Raw genomic sequence first — 18764 nt, forward strand, 5'->3', positions numbered from 1 at the left:
GAGGCTGAGTGCAGGGCTGAGAACGGGGAGGTGATCACCCAGCTCGTGGCCTCGAGACGGGCATGGGGTTTAGTGTTTTTTGTGCTTTTCTCATTCAGGACTCCCAGCTCCCAGAAGTAGTGGTATTATCTCCATGTTGCAGGAGGAGAGACTGAGGCTTGGACAGGGAGAGCCGCTGCCTGAAGCGACACAGCTGTGAGGGGCAGAGAATCGGGACTGGAGGCCAGGTCTGCTCTGGAGCCACTCTGGCATTAACAAGGAGCCTTGTGACTGTACCCAGCCTTGCTGACCCCGCTAGGAATGTTCTGAGGTTGGAGTCCAGCTTGGCCTTCCTGTCTCTCCGGGAAACTCTGGGTTTGTGAACCTGAGCTGCTAAGCCGGGGTGGGAGAGGGTGGGCAGCTCTGCATGGAGAAGGGACAAGGAACCAAGGGATGGGGCGAGGGACAGAGCGTCCAGATCCAATTCCAGGAAAACTGTAGCCAGATGTGGAGCAGGGGCCACCCTGGAGGGCCGCCTTGGTCCTCCTACAGTGGAAACAGACTTACAGTTACCAAAGGGGAAAGGTTGGGGGGAGGGTTACATAAGGAGTTTGGGAGTAACATATACACATAAAATACACATAAAATAGATAAACAACAAGTAACATATACACATAAAATACACATAAAATAGATAAACAACAAGGACCTACTGTATAGCCCAGGGAACTACACTCAGTATTCGGTAATAACCTATAAGGGAAAAGAATCTGAAAAAGAACAGATATATGTAGATTTAGATGTAGATTGATATGTATAGATATGTATAACTGAATCACTTCGCTGTATACCTGAAACTAACACAACATTGTAAATCAACTATACTCCAATATAAAAACAATTAAAAATAAAATTAAAAAGTGTATCCATGGCACACTGGCCATGGTGACTTGTCGGTCACTGAGAGTCCTGGCTGGCAGAGGCCATGTGTCCTGTAGGTGTAGCTCAGGTGTCCTGCTGGCCTGGCTCGGGCGTCCCCCTCTTAACACTGTGAGCCAGCCACGTGCTCTAGGGGGTCAGGGAGCCACGAGGGTGAGACCCAGGCCCGGTCCCTGGGCAAGATTTGGTACTCCCACCTACCCCTGTCAGGTCCAGTTTTATGGGACCTGAAATGTGGACAATTAGGGGCACCCTCTTAAGAAAAAGAATTCACAATTATGAATACAGTAGGCATGGAAATGATTCCTTATTTAGATTGAGAAAACAAACTGCCACAAATTAAAATTTTTTAAAGTGGACAAATTCTACAAACTCCACAAAACCCAGAAAAATGTCATGTTGTTAGTAACTACCAGATCCACTTTCACCTTTAAAATACTCCTCCCCGCCGCCCCCCTGTATTTTTTGGCTGTAGATCCTTTGATCGCCTTTTCATGTGACATATTTTGTAATGTTTCCTCTGAAGAGAATAGAATTATTTCTTCTTCTTATTGTCATTATTATTATTACTACTATTATTATTAGTTTAGTCTTTCCTCTGGCATATTTCTCCACTACCCACATACTTCCAGGCCAGGTCACTGTACTCTATACAACCTGTGGCCTGCAGTAGGGGCGCTGGCAGGGTGGCAATAGCAACGCCCGTGGAAACCGTTTCTGTCCCAGGTTAGGTAACTAGAACCAGAAGTGACTTCAAAGCACATAACTTAAACGCAAAGCAAAATGCTCCCTCTAGTTTTACTTTCCTCTTAGCCACATCCCCAAATGCCCACAGCACTCCGACAGGACAGGAGATGTGTGACAGAGGGAGGAGACAATGGTTTCAACCAACTGCAGTTTAAATATTTCACTTCTACAGATTTTCCAAAAGCGTTTGACAGCTGAATGCTTTGCCAGAGCCCTCGCAGGGCAAATGCGGGCGGGCTCTAGGGCAAAGCCTTGTTTACCTTCACTCTAAATCCACTTACGCTTTGGATTATTGTAGCTGTGCTGGGATTCAGGATTATCCACTGGAGAGAGCCCAGGAGACCTGGCCAAGGTTCCCAAAGCTTCATGGTTTGTGGGCACCTTTGATGTCTCAGTAATTTTTCATGGCATCCCCTAGGCCAAAAGAAGGATCCGACCGTTCCATTTATCAAGTATTATAATTAGGTCCCAACACCTTAATAAGTTTTTGTGTCCTTGTAACCTATTAGTCATTTGACAAAAAAAAAAAGAAAAGAAAAATGATATTTTAATTTCATTATTCAATAACCACAGTTACTTACAAAATTAATACAAATGGTCTTTGCACACCTGTTGGGAGCCACACAGCCTTTCAAATCTTGGAATCAGATTGGACACTGCCACCCCATTTCCAGTTCAACATAGATTTTTGTACAGTACTTTCTTTTAATCACAGCGACCACCAGAAATCCAAATTCACAAAATATGGAATCGTCAAAAGAATGTAGTGCAATCTGATTTTGGACCCGTGAATTGCCTAGAGCTCGTTCTCAAGGTGTCCAACAGGTATCAAGTATCGCTGTGTTTCCCCAGGAGACGTGAAATATCCTGTGAGTTTGCTATGGCACTCAGGGGTGGTTCAAGGCAGAGTGAGAACAAATGCATTAGGACCAGCAAGACTTCTTCTTGCTTCACCTCTCATCTTTACCTGACATGTTTGCCTTAAAGATGAATGAGACATTTTGAGGTATTTAAAGCACATGTGCAATTGTGTGCTAAATCTTTTGAGAGAAACACAGATAAAAGGCTGTCCTTGGATTCGTAGTCCCCTCGTGATTTTCATTTTCACTGCAACAAATTTTCTTCAGTGTGGTAATGTATGTCAAATACTTAACTTACTGCCTGGCTTTTTTTCAGTAAACACTTAATAATGGAACTGTCTGTTAATTCTCATTCTGATAATAATCACTGAAACTTTTCAACACTGTGTGTGTCTCTCTTTTCCTCATGTAAGTAAGTTGTTGAAAGTAGTTAAGAAGTATCGTCTGTAAAACTCCAGAGATGATGGTTCCAAGGAAGCAGCATTTGTGGAGTTTTGTGCATGACCAGTAGTTTATAAAGGGGAAAGATGAATCATTATTATCTTTGGATGGGAATCTGGCAATTGTAAAGCTCATAAAATTATAGGAAATGGCTACTCTTAGTGGGTCATTTGTTGTGTTTAAAATTATTAATGATAAATATTTATTAGGGAAGTGGAAAGATCTGTCTATGTAAAATGTTGTGACATCATTCTACTAATCCTAGTTATTCAGAATTTTTCTGTTTAAAATCACGTAATACATCATACAGTTTTCTCTTTTTGAGAATTATTTTGATATCCTAGGTTCTTTGCTTTTCACATAAATTTTAGAAATGCTTATCAATTTCTACAAAGACTCCTGCTGGGGTTTTCACTGGGAGTATGTTGAATCTGTAGATCAGTTTTGGGAAAATTGATAGCTTAATAATAGGGAGTCTTCTGACCCACAGTATGATGTCTCTCTCCATTTATTTAGGTTTTCTTATTTATTTCAGCAGTTTTGTAGCTTCCAGTGAACAGGTCTTGCACATATTTTATTCAACATTTTCCTAAGTATTTAATATTTTTGATGGTGTGTTATAATTGGTATTTTTAAAAATTTCAGTTTCTAATTGTTTACTGCTAATACATAGAAATACAATTGATTCTGCATATTGACCTGTTATCATGTGATGTTGATAAACTCACTTATTCTAGGTAATATATTTATAGATTCTTTTTCTACGTGGACCCTTATGTCATCTGCAAATAAAGACAGCTTTAGGTTCTCCTTTCCAATCTCTATGCCTTTAAATTTCTTTTTCTAATTAATTATTCTGTCTAGGACTTCAATAAAATATTGAATAGAAGTGGTAAGAATAGATGTCCTTGCCTTGTTCTCATTTTTAGAGGGAAAGCATGTAATCTTTTACCATTAAGTATGATGTTAGTTTTAGGTTTTTTGTTGATTGCTTTTATCAAACTGAGGAAATTCTCTTCTATTTCTAGTTTGCTGAGTATTTTTTTTATCATGAATGGACGTTCAATTTTGTCAGATCTTTTTTTGCATCTATTGAGATGATCGCCTGGGTTTTCTTTTTTAGTATGTTAATTTGCTGAATTACGCTATTTAGTTTTCAGATGTTACACCAACCTTATTTATCCTTTCCTGGGATAAACCCCACCTAGTCATGATATAGTATCCTTTTTCTTATATTGCTGAATTCTATTTGTTAAAAAATTTAAGAACATTTAGTCTGTGTTCATGCTGGATATTAGTCTATAATTTTCTTTTATTTATTTATTTGAATTTTATTTTATTTATTTTTTTATACTGCAGGTTCTTATTAGTCATCAGTTTTATACACATCAGTGTGTACATGTCAATCCCAATCTCCCAATTCATCCCACCACCACCACCTCCCCCCCGCAGCTTTTCCCCCTTGGCGTCCATATGTTTGTTCTCTACATCTGTGTCTCTATTTCTGCCCTGCAAACCAGTTCATCTGTACCATTTTTCTAGCTTCCACCTATATGCATTAATATATGATATTTGTTTTTCTCTTTCTGACTTACTTCACTCTGTATGACAGTCTCTAGATCCATCCACATCTCTACAAATGACCCAATTTCGTTCCTTTTTATGGCTGAGTAATATTCCATTGTATATATGTACCACAATTTCTTTATCCATTTGTCTGTCGATGGGCATTTAGGTTGCTTCCATGACCTGGCTATTGCAAATAGTGCTGCAATGAACATTGGGGTGCATGTGCCTTTTGAATTATGGTTTTCTCTGGGTATATGCCCAGTAGTGGGATTGCTGGGTCATATGGTAGTTCTATTTTTAGTTCTTTAAGGAACCTCCATACTGTTCTCCATAGTGGCTGTATCAATTTACATTCTCACCAACAGTACAAGAGGGTTCCCTTTCCTCCACACCCTCTCCAGCATTTGTTGTTTGTAGATTTTCTGATGATGCCCATTCTAACTGGTGTGAGGTGATACCTCATTATAGTTTTGATTTGCGTTTCTCTAATGATTAGTGATGTTGAGCAGCTTTTCATGTGCCTCTTGGCCATCTGTATGTCTTCTTTGGAGAAATGTCTATTTAGATCTTCTGCCCATTTTTGGATTGGGTTGTTTCTTTTTTTAATATTGAGCTGCATGAGCTGTTTATATATTTTGGAGATTAATCCTTTGTTGATTGATTCATTTGCAAATACTTTCTCCCATTTTGAGGGTTGTCTTTTCATCCTGTTTGTAGTTTCCTTTGCTGTGCAAAAGCTTTTAAGTTTCATTAGGTCCCATTTGTTTATTTTTGTTTTTATTTCCATTACTCTAGGAGGTGGATCAAAAAATATCTTGCTGTGATTTATGTCAAAGAGTGTTCTTCCTATGTTTTCCTCTAAGAGTTTTATAGTGTCTGGTCTTACATTGAGGTCTCTAATCCATTTTGAGTTTATTTTTGTGTATAGTGTTAGGGAGTGTTCTAATTTCATTCTTTTACATGTAGCTGTCCAGTTTTCCCAGCACCACTTATTGAAGAGACTGTCTTTTCTCCATTGTATATCCTTGCCTCCTTTGTCATTGAGTAGTTGACCATAGGTGCGTGGGTTTATCTCTGAGCTTTCTATCCTGTTCCATTCATCTATATTTCTGTTTTTGTGCCAGTACCATACTGTCTTGATTACTGTAGCTTTGTAGTATACTCTGAAGTCAGGGAGGCTGATTCCTCCAGCTCCATTTTTTTCCCTCAAGACTGCTTTGGCTCTTCAGGGTCTTTTGTGTCTCCATACAAATTTTAAGATTTTTTGTTCTAGTTCTGTAAAAAAATGCCATTGGTAATTTGACACGGATTGTATTGAATCTGTAGATTGCTTTGGGTAATATAGTCATTTTCACAGTGTTGATTCTTCCAATCCAAGGACTTGGTGTATCTCTCCATCTGTTTGTATCATCTTTGATTTCTTTCATCAGTGTCTTATAGTTTTCTGCATACAGGTCTTTTATCTCCCTAGGTAGGTTTATTCCTAGGTATTTTCTTCTTTTTGTTGCAGTGGTAAATGGGAGTGTTTCCTTAATTTCTCTTTCAGATTTTTCATCATTAGTGTATAAGAATGTAAGAGATTTCTGTGCATTAATTTTGTATCCTGCAACTTTCCCAAATTCATTGATTAGCTCTAGTAGTTTTTTGCTGGCATCTTTAGGATTCTCTATGTATAGTATCATGTCATCTGCAAACAGTGACACTTTTACTTCTTCTTTTTCAATTTGTATTCCTTTTACTTCTTCTTCTCTGATTGCCGTGGCTAGGACTTCCAAAACTATATTGAATAATAGTGGCGAGAGTGGCCATCCTCGTCTTGTTCCTGATCTTAGAGGAAATGCTTTCAGTATTTCACCATTGAGAATGATGTTTGTTGTGGGTTTGTCGTATATGGCCTTTATTATGTTGAGGTAGGTTCCCTCTATGCCCACTTTCTGGAGAGTTTTTATCATAAATAGGTGTTGAATTTTGTCAAACGCTTTTTCTGCATCTATTGAGATGATCATATGGTTTTTATTCTTCAATTTGTTAATATGGTTTATCACATTGATTGATTTGCATGTATTGAAGAATCCTTGCATCCCTGGGATAAATCCCACTTGATCATGGTGTAGGATCCTTTTAATGTGTTGTTGGATTCTGTTTGCTAGTATTTTGTTGAGGATTTTTGCATCTATATTCATCAGTGATATTGGTCTGTAATTTTCTTTTTTTGTAGTATCTTTGTCTGGTTTTGGTATCAGGGTGATGGTGGCCTCATAGAATGAGTTCGGGAGTGTTCCTTCTTCTGCGATTTTTTGGAGGAGTTTGAGAAAGATGGGTGTTAGCTCTTCTCTAAATGTTTGATAGAATTCACCTGTGTAGCCATCTGGTGCTGGACTTCTGTTTGTTGGAAGATTTTTAATCACAGCTTCAATTTCATTACTTGTGATTAGTCCGTTCATATTTTCTATTTCTTCCTGGTTCACTCTTGGAAGGTTATACTTTTCTAAGAATTTGTCCATTTCTTCTAGGTTGTCCATTTTATTGGCATAGAGTTGCTTGTAGTGGTCTCTTAGGATGCTTTGTATTTCTGAGGTGTGTGTTGTAACTTTTCTCTTTTCATTTCTAATTTTTTTGATTTGAGTCCTCTCCCTCTTTATCTTGATGAGTCTGGCTAATGGTTTATCAGTTTTGTTTATCTTCTCAAAGAACCAGCTTTTAATTTTATTGATCTTTGCTATTGTTTTCTTTGTTTCTATTTCATTTATTTCTTCTCTGATCTTTATTACTTCTTTCCTTGTACTAACTTTGGGTTTTGTTTGTTCTTCTTTCTCTAGCTCCTTTAGGTGTAAGTTTAGATTGTTTTTTTTTTTTTTTTTGCGGTATGTGGGCCTCTCATCGTTGTGGCCTCTCCCGTTGCGAAGCACAGGCTCCGGACACGCAGGCTCAGCAGCCATGGCTCACGGGCCCAGCCGCTCCGCGGCATGTGGGATCTTCCCGGACCGGGGCACGAACCCGTGTCCCCTGCATCAGCAGGTGGACTCTCAACCACTGCGCCACCAGGGAAGCCCTAGATTGTTTATTTGAGATGTTTGTTGTTCCTTGAGGTAGGATTGTAGTGTTATAAAGTTCCCTCTTAGAACTGCTTTTGCTGCATCCCATAGGTTTTGGATTGTCGTGTTTTCATTGTCATTTGTCTCTAGGTAGTTTTTGAATTCCTCTTTGATTTCCTCAGTGATCTCTTGGTTATTTAGTAACGTATTGTTTAGCCTCCATGTGTTTGTGTTTTTTACGTTTTTTCCCTGTAATTGATTTCTAATCTCATAGTGTTGTGGTCAGAAAAGATGCTTGATATGATTTCAATTTTCTTAAATTTACTGTGGCTTGATTTGTGACCCAAGATGTGATCTATCCTGGAGAATGTTCCATGCACACTTAAGAAGAAAGTGTAATCTGCTGTTTTTGGATGGAATGTCCCATAAATATCAATTAAATCTATCTGGTCTGTTGTGTCATTTAAAACTTGTGGTTCCTTATTAATTTTCTGTTTGGATGATATGTCCATTGGTGTAAGTGAGGTGTTAAAGTCCCCCACAATTATTGTGTTAACTGTCGATTTCCTCTTTTAGAGCTGTTAGCAGTTGCCTTATGTATTGAGGTGCTCCTATGTTGGGTGCACCTATATTTATAATTGTCATATCTTTTTCTTGGATTGATCCCTTGATCATTATGTAGTGTCCTTCCTTGTCTCTTGTAACATTCTTTATTTTAAAGTCTATTTTATCTGATATGAGTATTGCTACTCCAGCTTTCTTTTGATTTCCATTTGCATGGAATATCTTTTTCCATCCCCTCACTTTCAGTCTGTTTGTGTCCCTAGGTCTGAAGTGGGTCTCTTGTAGAAAGCATATATGTGGGTCTTGTTTCTGTATCCATTAAGCGAGCCTGTGTCTTTTGGTTGGAGCATTTAATCCATTCACTTTTAAGGTAATTATCAATATGTATGTTCCTATTACCATTTTCTTAATTGTTTGGGGTTTGTTTTTGTAGGTCCTTTTCTTCTCTTGTGTTTCCCACTTAGAGAAGTTCCTTTAGCATTTGCTGTAGAGCTGGTTTTGTGGTGCTGAATTCTCTTAGCTTTTGCTTGTCTGTAAAGCTTTTGATTTCTCCATCGAATCTGAATGAGATCCTTGCCGGGTGGAGTAATCTTGGTTGTAGGTTATTCCCTTTCATCACTTTAAACATGTCATGCCACTCCCTTCTGGCTGGTAGAGTTTCTGCTGAGAAATCAGCTGTTAACCTTATGGGAGTTCCCTTTTATGTTATTTGTTGTTTTTCCCTTGCTGCTTTCAATAATTTTTCTTTGTCTTTAAGTTTTGCCAATTTGATTACTATGTGTCTCAGCATGTTTCTCCTTGGGTTTATCCTGTATGGGACTCTCTGCACTTCCTGCACTTGGGTGGCTATTTCCTTTCCCGTGTTAGGGAAGTTTTCGACTATAATCTCTTCAAATATTTTCTTGGGTCCTTTCTCTCTCTCTTCTCCTTCTGGGACCCCTATAATGGGAATGTTGTTGTTTAATGTTTTCCCAGAGATCTCTTAGGCTGTCTTCATTTCTTTTCATTCTTTTTTCTTTATTCTGTTCTGCAGCAGTGAATTCCACCATTCTGTCTTCCAGGTCACTTATCAGTTCTTCTGCCTCAGTTATTCTGCTATTGATTCCTTCTAGTGTATTTTTCATTTCAGTTATTGTATTGTTCATCTCTGTTTGTTTGTTCTATAATTCTTCTAGGTCCTTGTTAAACATTTCTTGCATCTTCTCAATCTTTGCCTTCATTCTTTTTCCGAGGTCCTGGATCATCTTCACTATCATTTTTCTGAATTCTTTTTCTGGAAGGTTGCCTATCTCCAGTACATTTAGTTGTTTTTCTGGGCTTTTGTCTTGTTCCTTCATCTGGTACATAGCCCTCTGTGTTTTCATCTTGACTATCTTTCTGTGAATGTGGTTTTTGTTCCACAGGCTGCAGGGTTGTAGTTCTTCTTGCTTCTGCTGTCTGCCCTCTGGTGGATGAGGCTATCTAAGAGGCTTGTGCAAGTTTCCTGATGGGAGGCACTGGTGGTGGGTAGAGCTGGCTGTTTCTCTGGTGGGCAGAGCTCAGTAAAACTTTAATCTGCTTGTCTGCTGATGGGTGGGGCTGGGTTCCCTCCCTGTTGATTGTTTGGCCTGAGGCGACCCAGCACTGGAGCCTGCAGGCCCTTTGGTGGGGCTAATGGCGGACTCTGGGAGGGCTCACGCCAAGGAGTACTTCCCAGAATTTCTGCTGCCAGTGTCCTTGTTCTCACGGTGAGACACAGCCACCCCCCACCTCTGCAGGAGGCCCTCCAACACTAGCAGGTAGGTCTGGTTCAGTCTCCTATGGGGTCACTGCTCCTTCCCTTGGGTCCCGATGCGCACACTACTTTGTGTGTGCCCTCCAAGAGTGGAGTCTCTGTTTCCCCCAGTCCTGTTGAAGTCCTGCAATCAACTCCTGCTAGCCTTCAAAGTCTGATTCTCTGGGAATTCCTCCTCCCGTTGCCGGACCCCCAGGTTGGGAAGCCTGACGTGGGGCTCAGGACCTTCACTCCAGTGGGTGGACTTCTCTGGTATAGTTGTTCTCCAGTTTGTGAGTCACCCACCCAGCGGTTATGGGATTTGATTTTACTGTGATTGCGCCCCTCCTACCGTCTCACTGTGGCTTCTCCTTTGTCTTTGGATGTGGGGTATTTTTTTGGTGAGTTACAGTGTCTTCCTGTTGATGATTGTTCAGCAGTTAGTTGTGATTCAGGTGCTCTCGCAAGAGGGAGTGAGAGTATGTCCTTCTACTCCGCCATCTTGAAGCAAATCCTCTTTTTTTTTTTTTTTTTTAATTAGAAAAGACAATTCTTTGGGCCACATGGCATGTGGGATCTTAGTTCCCCAACCAGGGATTGAACCTGCGTTCCCTGCATTGGAAGCACGGAGTCTTAACCACTGGACCACCAGGGAAGTCCAGTCTATAATTTTCTTATATATCTTTGTCTGGTTTTTATATTAGAGTAATGCTGAGTTCATAAACTAAGTTGTGCGGTGTTTACCTTCTTTTCTGAAGAAAGTTTGTGAAGTGTTAGTATTATTTCTTTCTTAAATGTTTGGCAGAATTCGCCAGTGAAGCTGTAAGGGGCCTGATATTTTCTTTCTGGGAAGGTCTTTAACCACAAATACAACTTCTTTAATACCTATAGGATTATTTGGATTATCAGCATCTTCTTCAGTGAGCTTTGATAAATTATGTCTTAAAAGAAATCTGTCCATTTTATCTAAGCTGTAGAATTTATGTGTATAAGTTTGTTCATGATACTTCTTTATCATGCTTTTATTCTCTGTAGGATCTGTATTGATGCTCCCTCTTTGATTCCCTATGTTAGCCATTTTTGTCTTTTCTCTTTTTTTCATTAATCAGGAATGTAGAAAATACCTTATTTGCATGTTTGTGAATTTTTAATTGCCAGCTTTCTGTAAATGGCAGGCTGTTACTGAATGCCAGCCAATCCCAGCTTTCTGTATGATAATGGAGTAGCTAGAAGGGCCAGGTCTCGACCCCACTTGAGATTTCCCATCTTCATTACCTTCTGCCACATCAGTTCTGGCATAATTAAACAAGGCCCTCACTTCATAGAGGGAGTTACATTTGTCTTCTTCTGGTGAGGTTGGTTACTCCATGGGAAGTTGAGAGTGCAGCTGGGCTTCAGTTCAGGCTAGACTATTCTGCTGACACAGTCCCTGTCTCCCAGTGGCTGCAGGCTGCTCTTGTAAACTGGGGAACAGAGGTACATGTCAAAGCCAGAAAAACTGGCTTACCACGTGCCTTCCCCTTGATCTCTGCCTCTGCACTGGTGGCCACGATGGCCCTGTTAGGAGGAGACTCTAAGACATACACAAATTAGCCAAGGTGAGGAGAGTGGTTCTCTGGGCACTTTCACCTCTCCCTTTACTTCTCTGCTGTGCCACTGAGATAGGTGGTGCTCACACCTGTCCAGAGCTGCCTACTGAGCAGCACCTCCACCAGTTCTTTTGTTTTATTATTTTTAAACTGTGCCATAACTTGGCCAAGCACTTCATCATATACAGTAGCTCATAAAATCAGCATCAAAAACACATGGAGGGGGCTCCCCTGGTGGCGCAGTGGTTTAGAGTCCGCCTGCCGATGCAGGGGACATGGGTTCGTGCCCCAGTCTGGGAAGATCCCACATGCCGCGGAGCGGCTAGGCCCGTGAGCCATGGCCTCTGAGCCTCTGCATCCGGAGCCTGTGCTCCGCAACGGGAGAGGCCAAAACAGTGAGAGGCCCGCGTACCGCAAAAAAAAAAAAAAAAAAAAAAAAAAAACACACATGGAGGTAGATGTTATTATCATCACATTTTATGGACAAGGGGAGAAGACTTGGAGGAGTAAGGTGACATACTAAGGTCACATAGCCAGTAAGTCCCATACCACATGTCACACTCTGATCTTTCTGAGACCAGAGCCTGTGCTCTTACCTATCCTCCCCATGTTGAGTGGCCTGGATGCCCCAGCCCTCCATCTGTCTGCATCTCTCGGAGAGTGGGTTGTGGCAGAGCCAGCCCAGGTCCATCTCTGGAATTCTCCACCCGAGTTGACCCCTCTGGAAGGAAGATAGTTGACCCGCAGTTGAAATCACAGCAGATGGGGCCAGCCAGGGTTTCTAAAGACCATGAGGCAGCGGCAGCTTCCTTTAGCTTGATGGACAACCGTCTAGATGGAACAGGACCCTCGCATTGAGCCAAGCTGCTCTTAGCAACACTTTTATTCCTCATCCTGAAATTGCATTTGGAGAAGACAAACACTGTTTTGGTTTGACGTTTTGCCCATCTTTGGACTATTAGTTGATGGTTCCTTCAGTTCAGTTGTTTCTGCTCTATTTATTTCTCCCATTAACACAGATCCACCAATGATAATAGAAGTCACCCGTTGCTTTTTTTGTTTGTTTGTTTTTTTCGGTACGCAGGCCTCTCACTGCTGTGGCCTCTCCCGTTGCGGAGCACAGGCTCCGGACGCACAGGCTCAGCGGCCATGGCTCACGGGCCCAGCCGCTCCGTGGCATGTGGGGTCCTCCCAGACCGGGGCACCCACCCGTTGCTTTTTCATCTAAGCTGCACAATTAAGGCTTGTCACTTGTGCTTTTCAGTATGGTCTGTGCTCCCACTGTTCCTCCTTTCTGTTTACTCATCTGCAGAATTAGGGGAGTCCTGTGCCCAATCTCAGATTCCTTATCTTGCTGTAGCATGTTGGAGTGAGGGGGAGAGACAGGGGTTAGATCATAGAATGTTGGAGCTGGAATAGACTTCACAGCTCATTCTAGAGGTAGTTGGCCCCATTTTACAGACGGGGAAATGGAGACCACCCAGTAGACTGCAGATGGAACCTGGGCCTTCTAGTATCCAGGCCAGCGTCCTACCTGCTCTCCCATGTTGCTGTCCCAGGTGGACAGACCCTGGAGCCACTTTCTCTAGTGTGTGTGAGGAAGCAACTGCTGCTTGTTTTAGCTGGAAAAACCCATTCTCACTTTCATCCCTGATGTGGGCAGATTCTCCCAGGCTTATGTGGGAAGTAGAAAGAGGAAGCAAGTGAATGATTTTTAGTGGCAAGACTCTAGTAATCGTCCTTCTTTTGAGGGTCTCAGAATGTCCACACTTCCCTGGGGGTTGCTGGCCTTGTTGGAGTTAAGCCTCCTTTTGGCCTTTCCCAGGGAGCTAGTCTGAGGAAGCCCAGATGCGTTCGTTTACAGTTGTCTCTGGATGATGCTCACCAGTTCTGTGTTGGGAAGGAATGTTCCTATCCCCTTGTTTATATCTCCTGTTGGAGAAGGCAGGGAGACACACCAGTTAAATAACCACAACTACCTGGGATCCTGGAAGGGTAGCAGATGTGTTATGTGGAAAAGTTGTAGGTTTGCTCAGATTTTTCTGTTATTTATACACTCTGTGAAGAAAATTTAGTGTCTCTAGAGAAGTCATTTATAGTCTCTGAGCCTCAGTTTCTCTAAATATAACATGGGAACAATATCTGATTTTCCTCTTCCACAGGAAGGGTACCATAAGGAAGGCTTTTCTTTTTTTAATAAATTTATTTACTTATTTTTGGCTGTGTTGGGTCTTCGTTGCTGCACGCGGGCTTTCTCTAGTTGTGGTGAGCGGGGGCTACTCTTTGCTGCAGTGTGCAGGCTTCTCATTCTGGTGGCTCCTCTTGTTGTGGAGCTCAGGCTCTAGGCACACAGGCTCAGTAGTTGTGGTGCATGGGCTCAGTAGTGGCTCACGAGCTCTAGAGCACAGGCTCAGTAGTTTTGGTGCACGGGCTTAGTTGCTCTGCGGCATGTGGGATCTTCCCAGACCAGGGCTCGAACCCATGTCCCCTGCACTGGCAGGCGGATTCTTAACCGCTGCACCACCAGAGAAACCCCAGGGAGGCTTTTCCGATGGTACCATATGAAAGGGTTCTGAAAGCAAAAATAATAAAAATGATGCTACCATAAATTTGTTGAATTAGTTAATCTTGCTTAGTAGTTGCAGATCTTTTTCTGCACCTTACAAAAATCAAGCTATGCAAAAAGAGAGCAGATTCCAGCCCTGAAATAAAGCAGCTCAGAGCCCAGTAGCCGTGACAGAGAGGGGCCCTTTGTTCATCGATGGTCTTTCACTTCCAAGAAGGAAAGCTTGGGAGAGGCAGGCTGGTACCCGGGATGTCCCTGTGCCCAGGGGTATTGAGCTGGAGAACTGAGGTCCTTGGTGGGGACACACAGCCCAATCTGTACAGATGCTGTGGTGCCACTTGGGACGCCTGTGGACATGCAGCTCTGAGAGCCACAGAAGACTTGAGAATGTCACAGCTTTCACAGCCCGGCACCTGGAGAACGGCTATACCCCTGGCACGGAGGGGTGTGTTTGTGTGTAGGAGTGTATGTATCTGTGTATATGAGTGTAGCTGTGTGAGTGTATGTATGTGTGTGAGTGTAAGAGCGTGTGTGTATACAAACGTGTTTTGGTTTGAGTCAGAGTCTGTATGTAAGAGCATGTGTGCATGCGTATGTGAGTATGTGCGTGTGTGGATGTGTGTGTGTACATGTGAGTATATGTATATGTGTGTACGATCATGAGTGTGAGAGTGTGTGTGTGTGAGCATATATTCATGAGTGTGTAAGTGTAGGTGTGGGCGTGTGTGTATGTGTGTTGGGGGCACAGGCCCTTTGGTTAGCGAGGGGCAGTTCTGCAGGCCTGTGGTTTCCTTTTAAACTTCAGCCTCCTTGCGAATCCCCCTGTGTGAATGGTGAGGGAGGTAGACCAGTGCTGCTCAGACCATCTGTGGTGAAGGGTCAGGGTTCTTTTCCTTTTATTTCCTACTCATCATGGATCAGTACTTTTGTAAAATATGCTAAAAATGAATTACTACCAAAATATAGTTTAAAAAGACACAAAATATCAGCCCCAACTTAAAATTCTTAGATGCAAGAGGCATAAGATTTCTCCGTCAAATTTCTGTGAAGGTTTCTGGAAGCTCCCTGTGAGTTCCTGCATGGGGCCAGGTCGCAGCGGGGCTGGCAGAGCTGCTGGCTGCAGCCCTGTGCTCGACCCACGGGCCGAGGCGGAGAGGAGGGAAAGGAAGGGGTGTGGGGGTTCTTGGCTGCAGACTGGCCTGGAGCCCCTCTGCTGTTCAAGCAGAGAGACTTGTTCAGGGGTATCAGCAGGTGGCACGGGTTTGGGGTCAGAGCAAGAGGCTCAGGCTGCCTCTGCCACCCGTGTGCCCACAGAATGGGGGCTCCCAGCCCCTGAGTCTCCAGCTCATTTCTGAGTCAGATGCCATGGGTGTGCACATAGGGCTGGTGGTAACTAACTTTTTGCCTTGCTGGGAGACCTACGTCAGATTTGTGATCGATAGTTTTGTCTGAAAGGAGCTTTGCAAATGCCCACCATACGGGGGTTCCCTAATTACAGTGCATATGTTTATAGAGAGAATTATGGTCATTCGATTTTCTCTTTTTTTTTTTCCCCAACAGAATCAAGGCATCTCTTGTGTCTTTTGGCCTGGGATGTCCTGGGGTCGGGGAAATGGAGTGAGTGCTTAAGATGTGGTGAGAAGCTGCTCTGGGGACAGACAGCGGGAAAGACACCATCTGTGCCTTTGCCTTAATGCTTTTTCATAGTAGCCTTTTAAATCTATAACATTTGATGGGCATCTTGTCAAAAACAGCCTCAGCCCTCCCCTCGACAGTGGCAGTGTGCTGAGAAGGGCTGCTGTGTGGTGCTGCGGGAGTTGGGGAAGGGACACTGGTGGACGGTGCCATGTCAAGGTGGCCCTCGGGTGACCAACTCTTTGGAATAATGTAGAAGACCCGGGTATCTGCTGGTGCCTCTGGTTCAACATTTTCGAGGTGAAATGATTGAGAGCGAGGAAGCCGAGCCAAGAGGTCATCTTTGGTAGGTTTTGCTGTCTTATCCGAGTGGGTATTTCCTCAAGAGCCAGAAAGATCTTTGCAACTGAGCCCAGTTGCAAAGGGCTCTTGTCCTCACCGTCCTTCAGGTTTTTTGGCTCTTCTAACCTGTATCTTTCTCCAGGTGACCACAACACAGAGCACAGCATCTTTAAGTGTCTCGTCTTTGTTTCTGTTCCCAGGGCAGGACGATCCCAACAGTTTGCGCCATAAATACAACTTTATTGCCGATGTGGTGGAGAAGATTGCCCCTGCTGTGGTTCACATCGAACTGTTTCGCAAGTAAAGAGAGCCTTCCTTTTGTTCCAGGGCCTCTGAAGCTCCCACTGAAACCGCTGCCATTAGCAAAACATCAGAGCTATTTAAAGTGTCACTGAATATAGTCCTACAGGAAGACAGGCATTTCTCCCTTGGGATGTTTTCCTGTTTGACTACTTAAATCTACATTCTTGACCCTTCTAGATGTTTTAAGAACCTCTGGTTCTGAAGAGATTCCCTAAGACTACTTTCTAAGTGGAATGTTTGGATGCGTATAGATGTCAGTCTAACCTTCCATTTTTTAAAGTTAAATAAAGCCAGTGTGTCAAGTAACAATTGCTAGATGCGTGCTACTGTTACAGGATCAGTTCATCAGTGTGTCTCAGAGCTGATCTGAAGATGTTTCAGCCTTAACCAGGTACTTTTTTTGGTTCTAGGCTTCCTTTTTCTAAGAGGGAAGTGCCTGTGGCCAGTGGGTCTGGGTTTATCGTGTCCGAAGATGGACTGATTGTGACAAACGCCCACGTGGTGACCAACAAGCACCGAGTCAAAGTTGAGCTGAAGAATGGCGCCACGTATGAGGCCAAAATCAAAGATGTGGATGAGAAGGCCGACATTGCACTTATTAAAATTGACCACGAGGTAAGTGTGTTCCCCACCTGCAGGACCAAGTTCTCAGATGCCTTGACTGACATTTGGCTGAACCTGGAGAGGTCAAAAGGCACCAGAACTCCCTGATTTCATGAGATTCTGAAGTGGGACCACACTAGTCAAGTCTGGACCAAAAGAGAACATTTAGGAGATGCTGAGTGTGACCTGGGGTGGGGGAGGGGAGGGAGCTCATGGAAGCTTCTTTAATAAGCAGGCTATCAGGTGAGAGTTTTAACAGTAGTGTTTTCAATTTTTATAAAAGAAAGCAATAGGTTTATAAAGAAATTAGTAGGTAAGCAGTGAAAATTGAGTTTCCCTTCCATTCTTACCCCTGAGGCAACTGTGGCTACAGATTTCTGTTCATTTGTGCACTCATCACCTATAGAGAATTTACTGGGTTTTGAAGTTAGCCATCATTAGCATGTGAACAGCCACTCTGAAAACAAACCAGGTCTCCCAAAATGGGTTTTTGCAGAGTTACTAGGTGTGTTTTAAAATAATACTCCACACAAAAACGTTTTGGAAACCGTGAATGAAAACAAAGCTAATGGAGTTCGTCCTCATAGCGCTTCTCAGAGCTTTTAATATGCTAACGTGCATATGACTCCCCTACAAAAGGGTGTGTACTCTAAACTACAATTTTCTGAGTGTAGATTTTCTTTTTTTTTTTAAACTGAGACACGAAGAGCTCAGTTTGGGAAAAGGCTTGCTTTCTTTTGAAATCTTCTCCATGTAGGCATTTTTGTTATGTTGATTTGTTTAGCAGAGTCTTCATACCTGAACTTAAATCCAATTTTTTTAGACCATCAGCAATTCCCACTCTTTGGTACGTTAGTTATGGAGGTTTGTTTTGCTATGTGGCAGGTGCCTAGAGAGATGGTGTTTTCTGGTTTCTCCACACCCTTGTCATTTTCCAGACTTCATCTGGAAAGAGGAATCACGCTAGGCTGGAATCTTGTTTCTGGCCCAGGAAAAGATCATAGACCTAGAGCCAGGAGGGATCTTCTCTGGCTCTCTGTACATTTTACTTGATCCGATCTGTGAAGTCAGACCCAGGTGGTACAGCAAGGGCTGTTTATGTTTGTGTTGTTGATTGGGACAGAAACAGGCTCTGTGCCTGGTGTAGGTAACTAGGTAACTGGCCTTTAGCGAGGTCTCAACTGCGTATTATTTCTGTTAGGTTACCGTGGAATTTCTGTAACAACTAATCTTTCAAAATTTGTTTATCAGTCACAGTATAATCATAATAACGTCTACTTGATAAGCTCCAAAGCTGGACCAGGCTCTGCTTTCATTTGTAACTTTCACTTAATCTGCACGATAGCTGTATTATTGCCATTTTATAGAGGAAGAAACAGGGGTTCAGAGAGCTTAAGTCACCTGCCCGAGGCCACACATCTAATGCTGTGGTGAAGTTATAGCCTCCGAAGCCGGCCAGGCTCCCCAAGTGCCCAAGCCCGTGACCGTTATGGGAGGGACACAGCCTGGCCTTTTGGTGTGATGGGCTGACTCAACTTTAAATAGCCCACTGGGAGGCTGGCGCACCCCGGCTTAGGTTCACACTGTGTGAAAGGTGTCCAGGATGTGGTAGTCTCACCGGAAGGAGGCGACCAGAATAGCATAGCCTGTGGCCACACGCGGGACTTCTCAGCTCCACCGAGCCCTGGGGAAGCAGCCAACCTTGCGGGCTGTCTGCAGGCAGGGTGCTGGTCTGGACGCTGCGTGAACTGCCCCCGCAGGCTCATTTCATGTTGGGCATGCGTGGGTGCAGCCCATGCAGCTGCTCTGGCCGGGGGATATTCTTTTCAGCTTTTGAGC

General features: G+C 43.0%; 1 protein-coding gene across 1 annotated transcript in view; it reads left to right on the plus strand.

Moving 5' to 3' along the window:
- HTRA1 (HtrA serine peptidase 1) overlaps positions 1-18764 on the plus strand; it is a 57420-nt gene that overhangs the window by 16168 nt on the left and 22488 nt on the right. Inside the window, exons 2-3 of the mRNA XM_082601736.1 lie at positions 16220-16319; positions 16733-16937. Of these exons, the coding sequence (XP_082457862.1) occupies positions 16220-16319; positions 16733-16937 (305 nt within the window). The remainder of the gene's footprint in view (positions 1-16219; positions 16320-16732; positions 16938-18764) is intronic.

The sequence above is a fragment of the Mesoplodon mirus genome (assembly GCF_964341445.2).
Source record: "Mesoplodon mirus genome assembly, chromosome: 2".
In the NCBI taxonomy this organism is placed as follows: Eukaryota; Metazoa; Chordata; class Mammalia; order Artiodactyla; family Ziphiidae; genus Mesoplodon; species Mesoplodon mirus.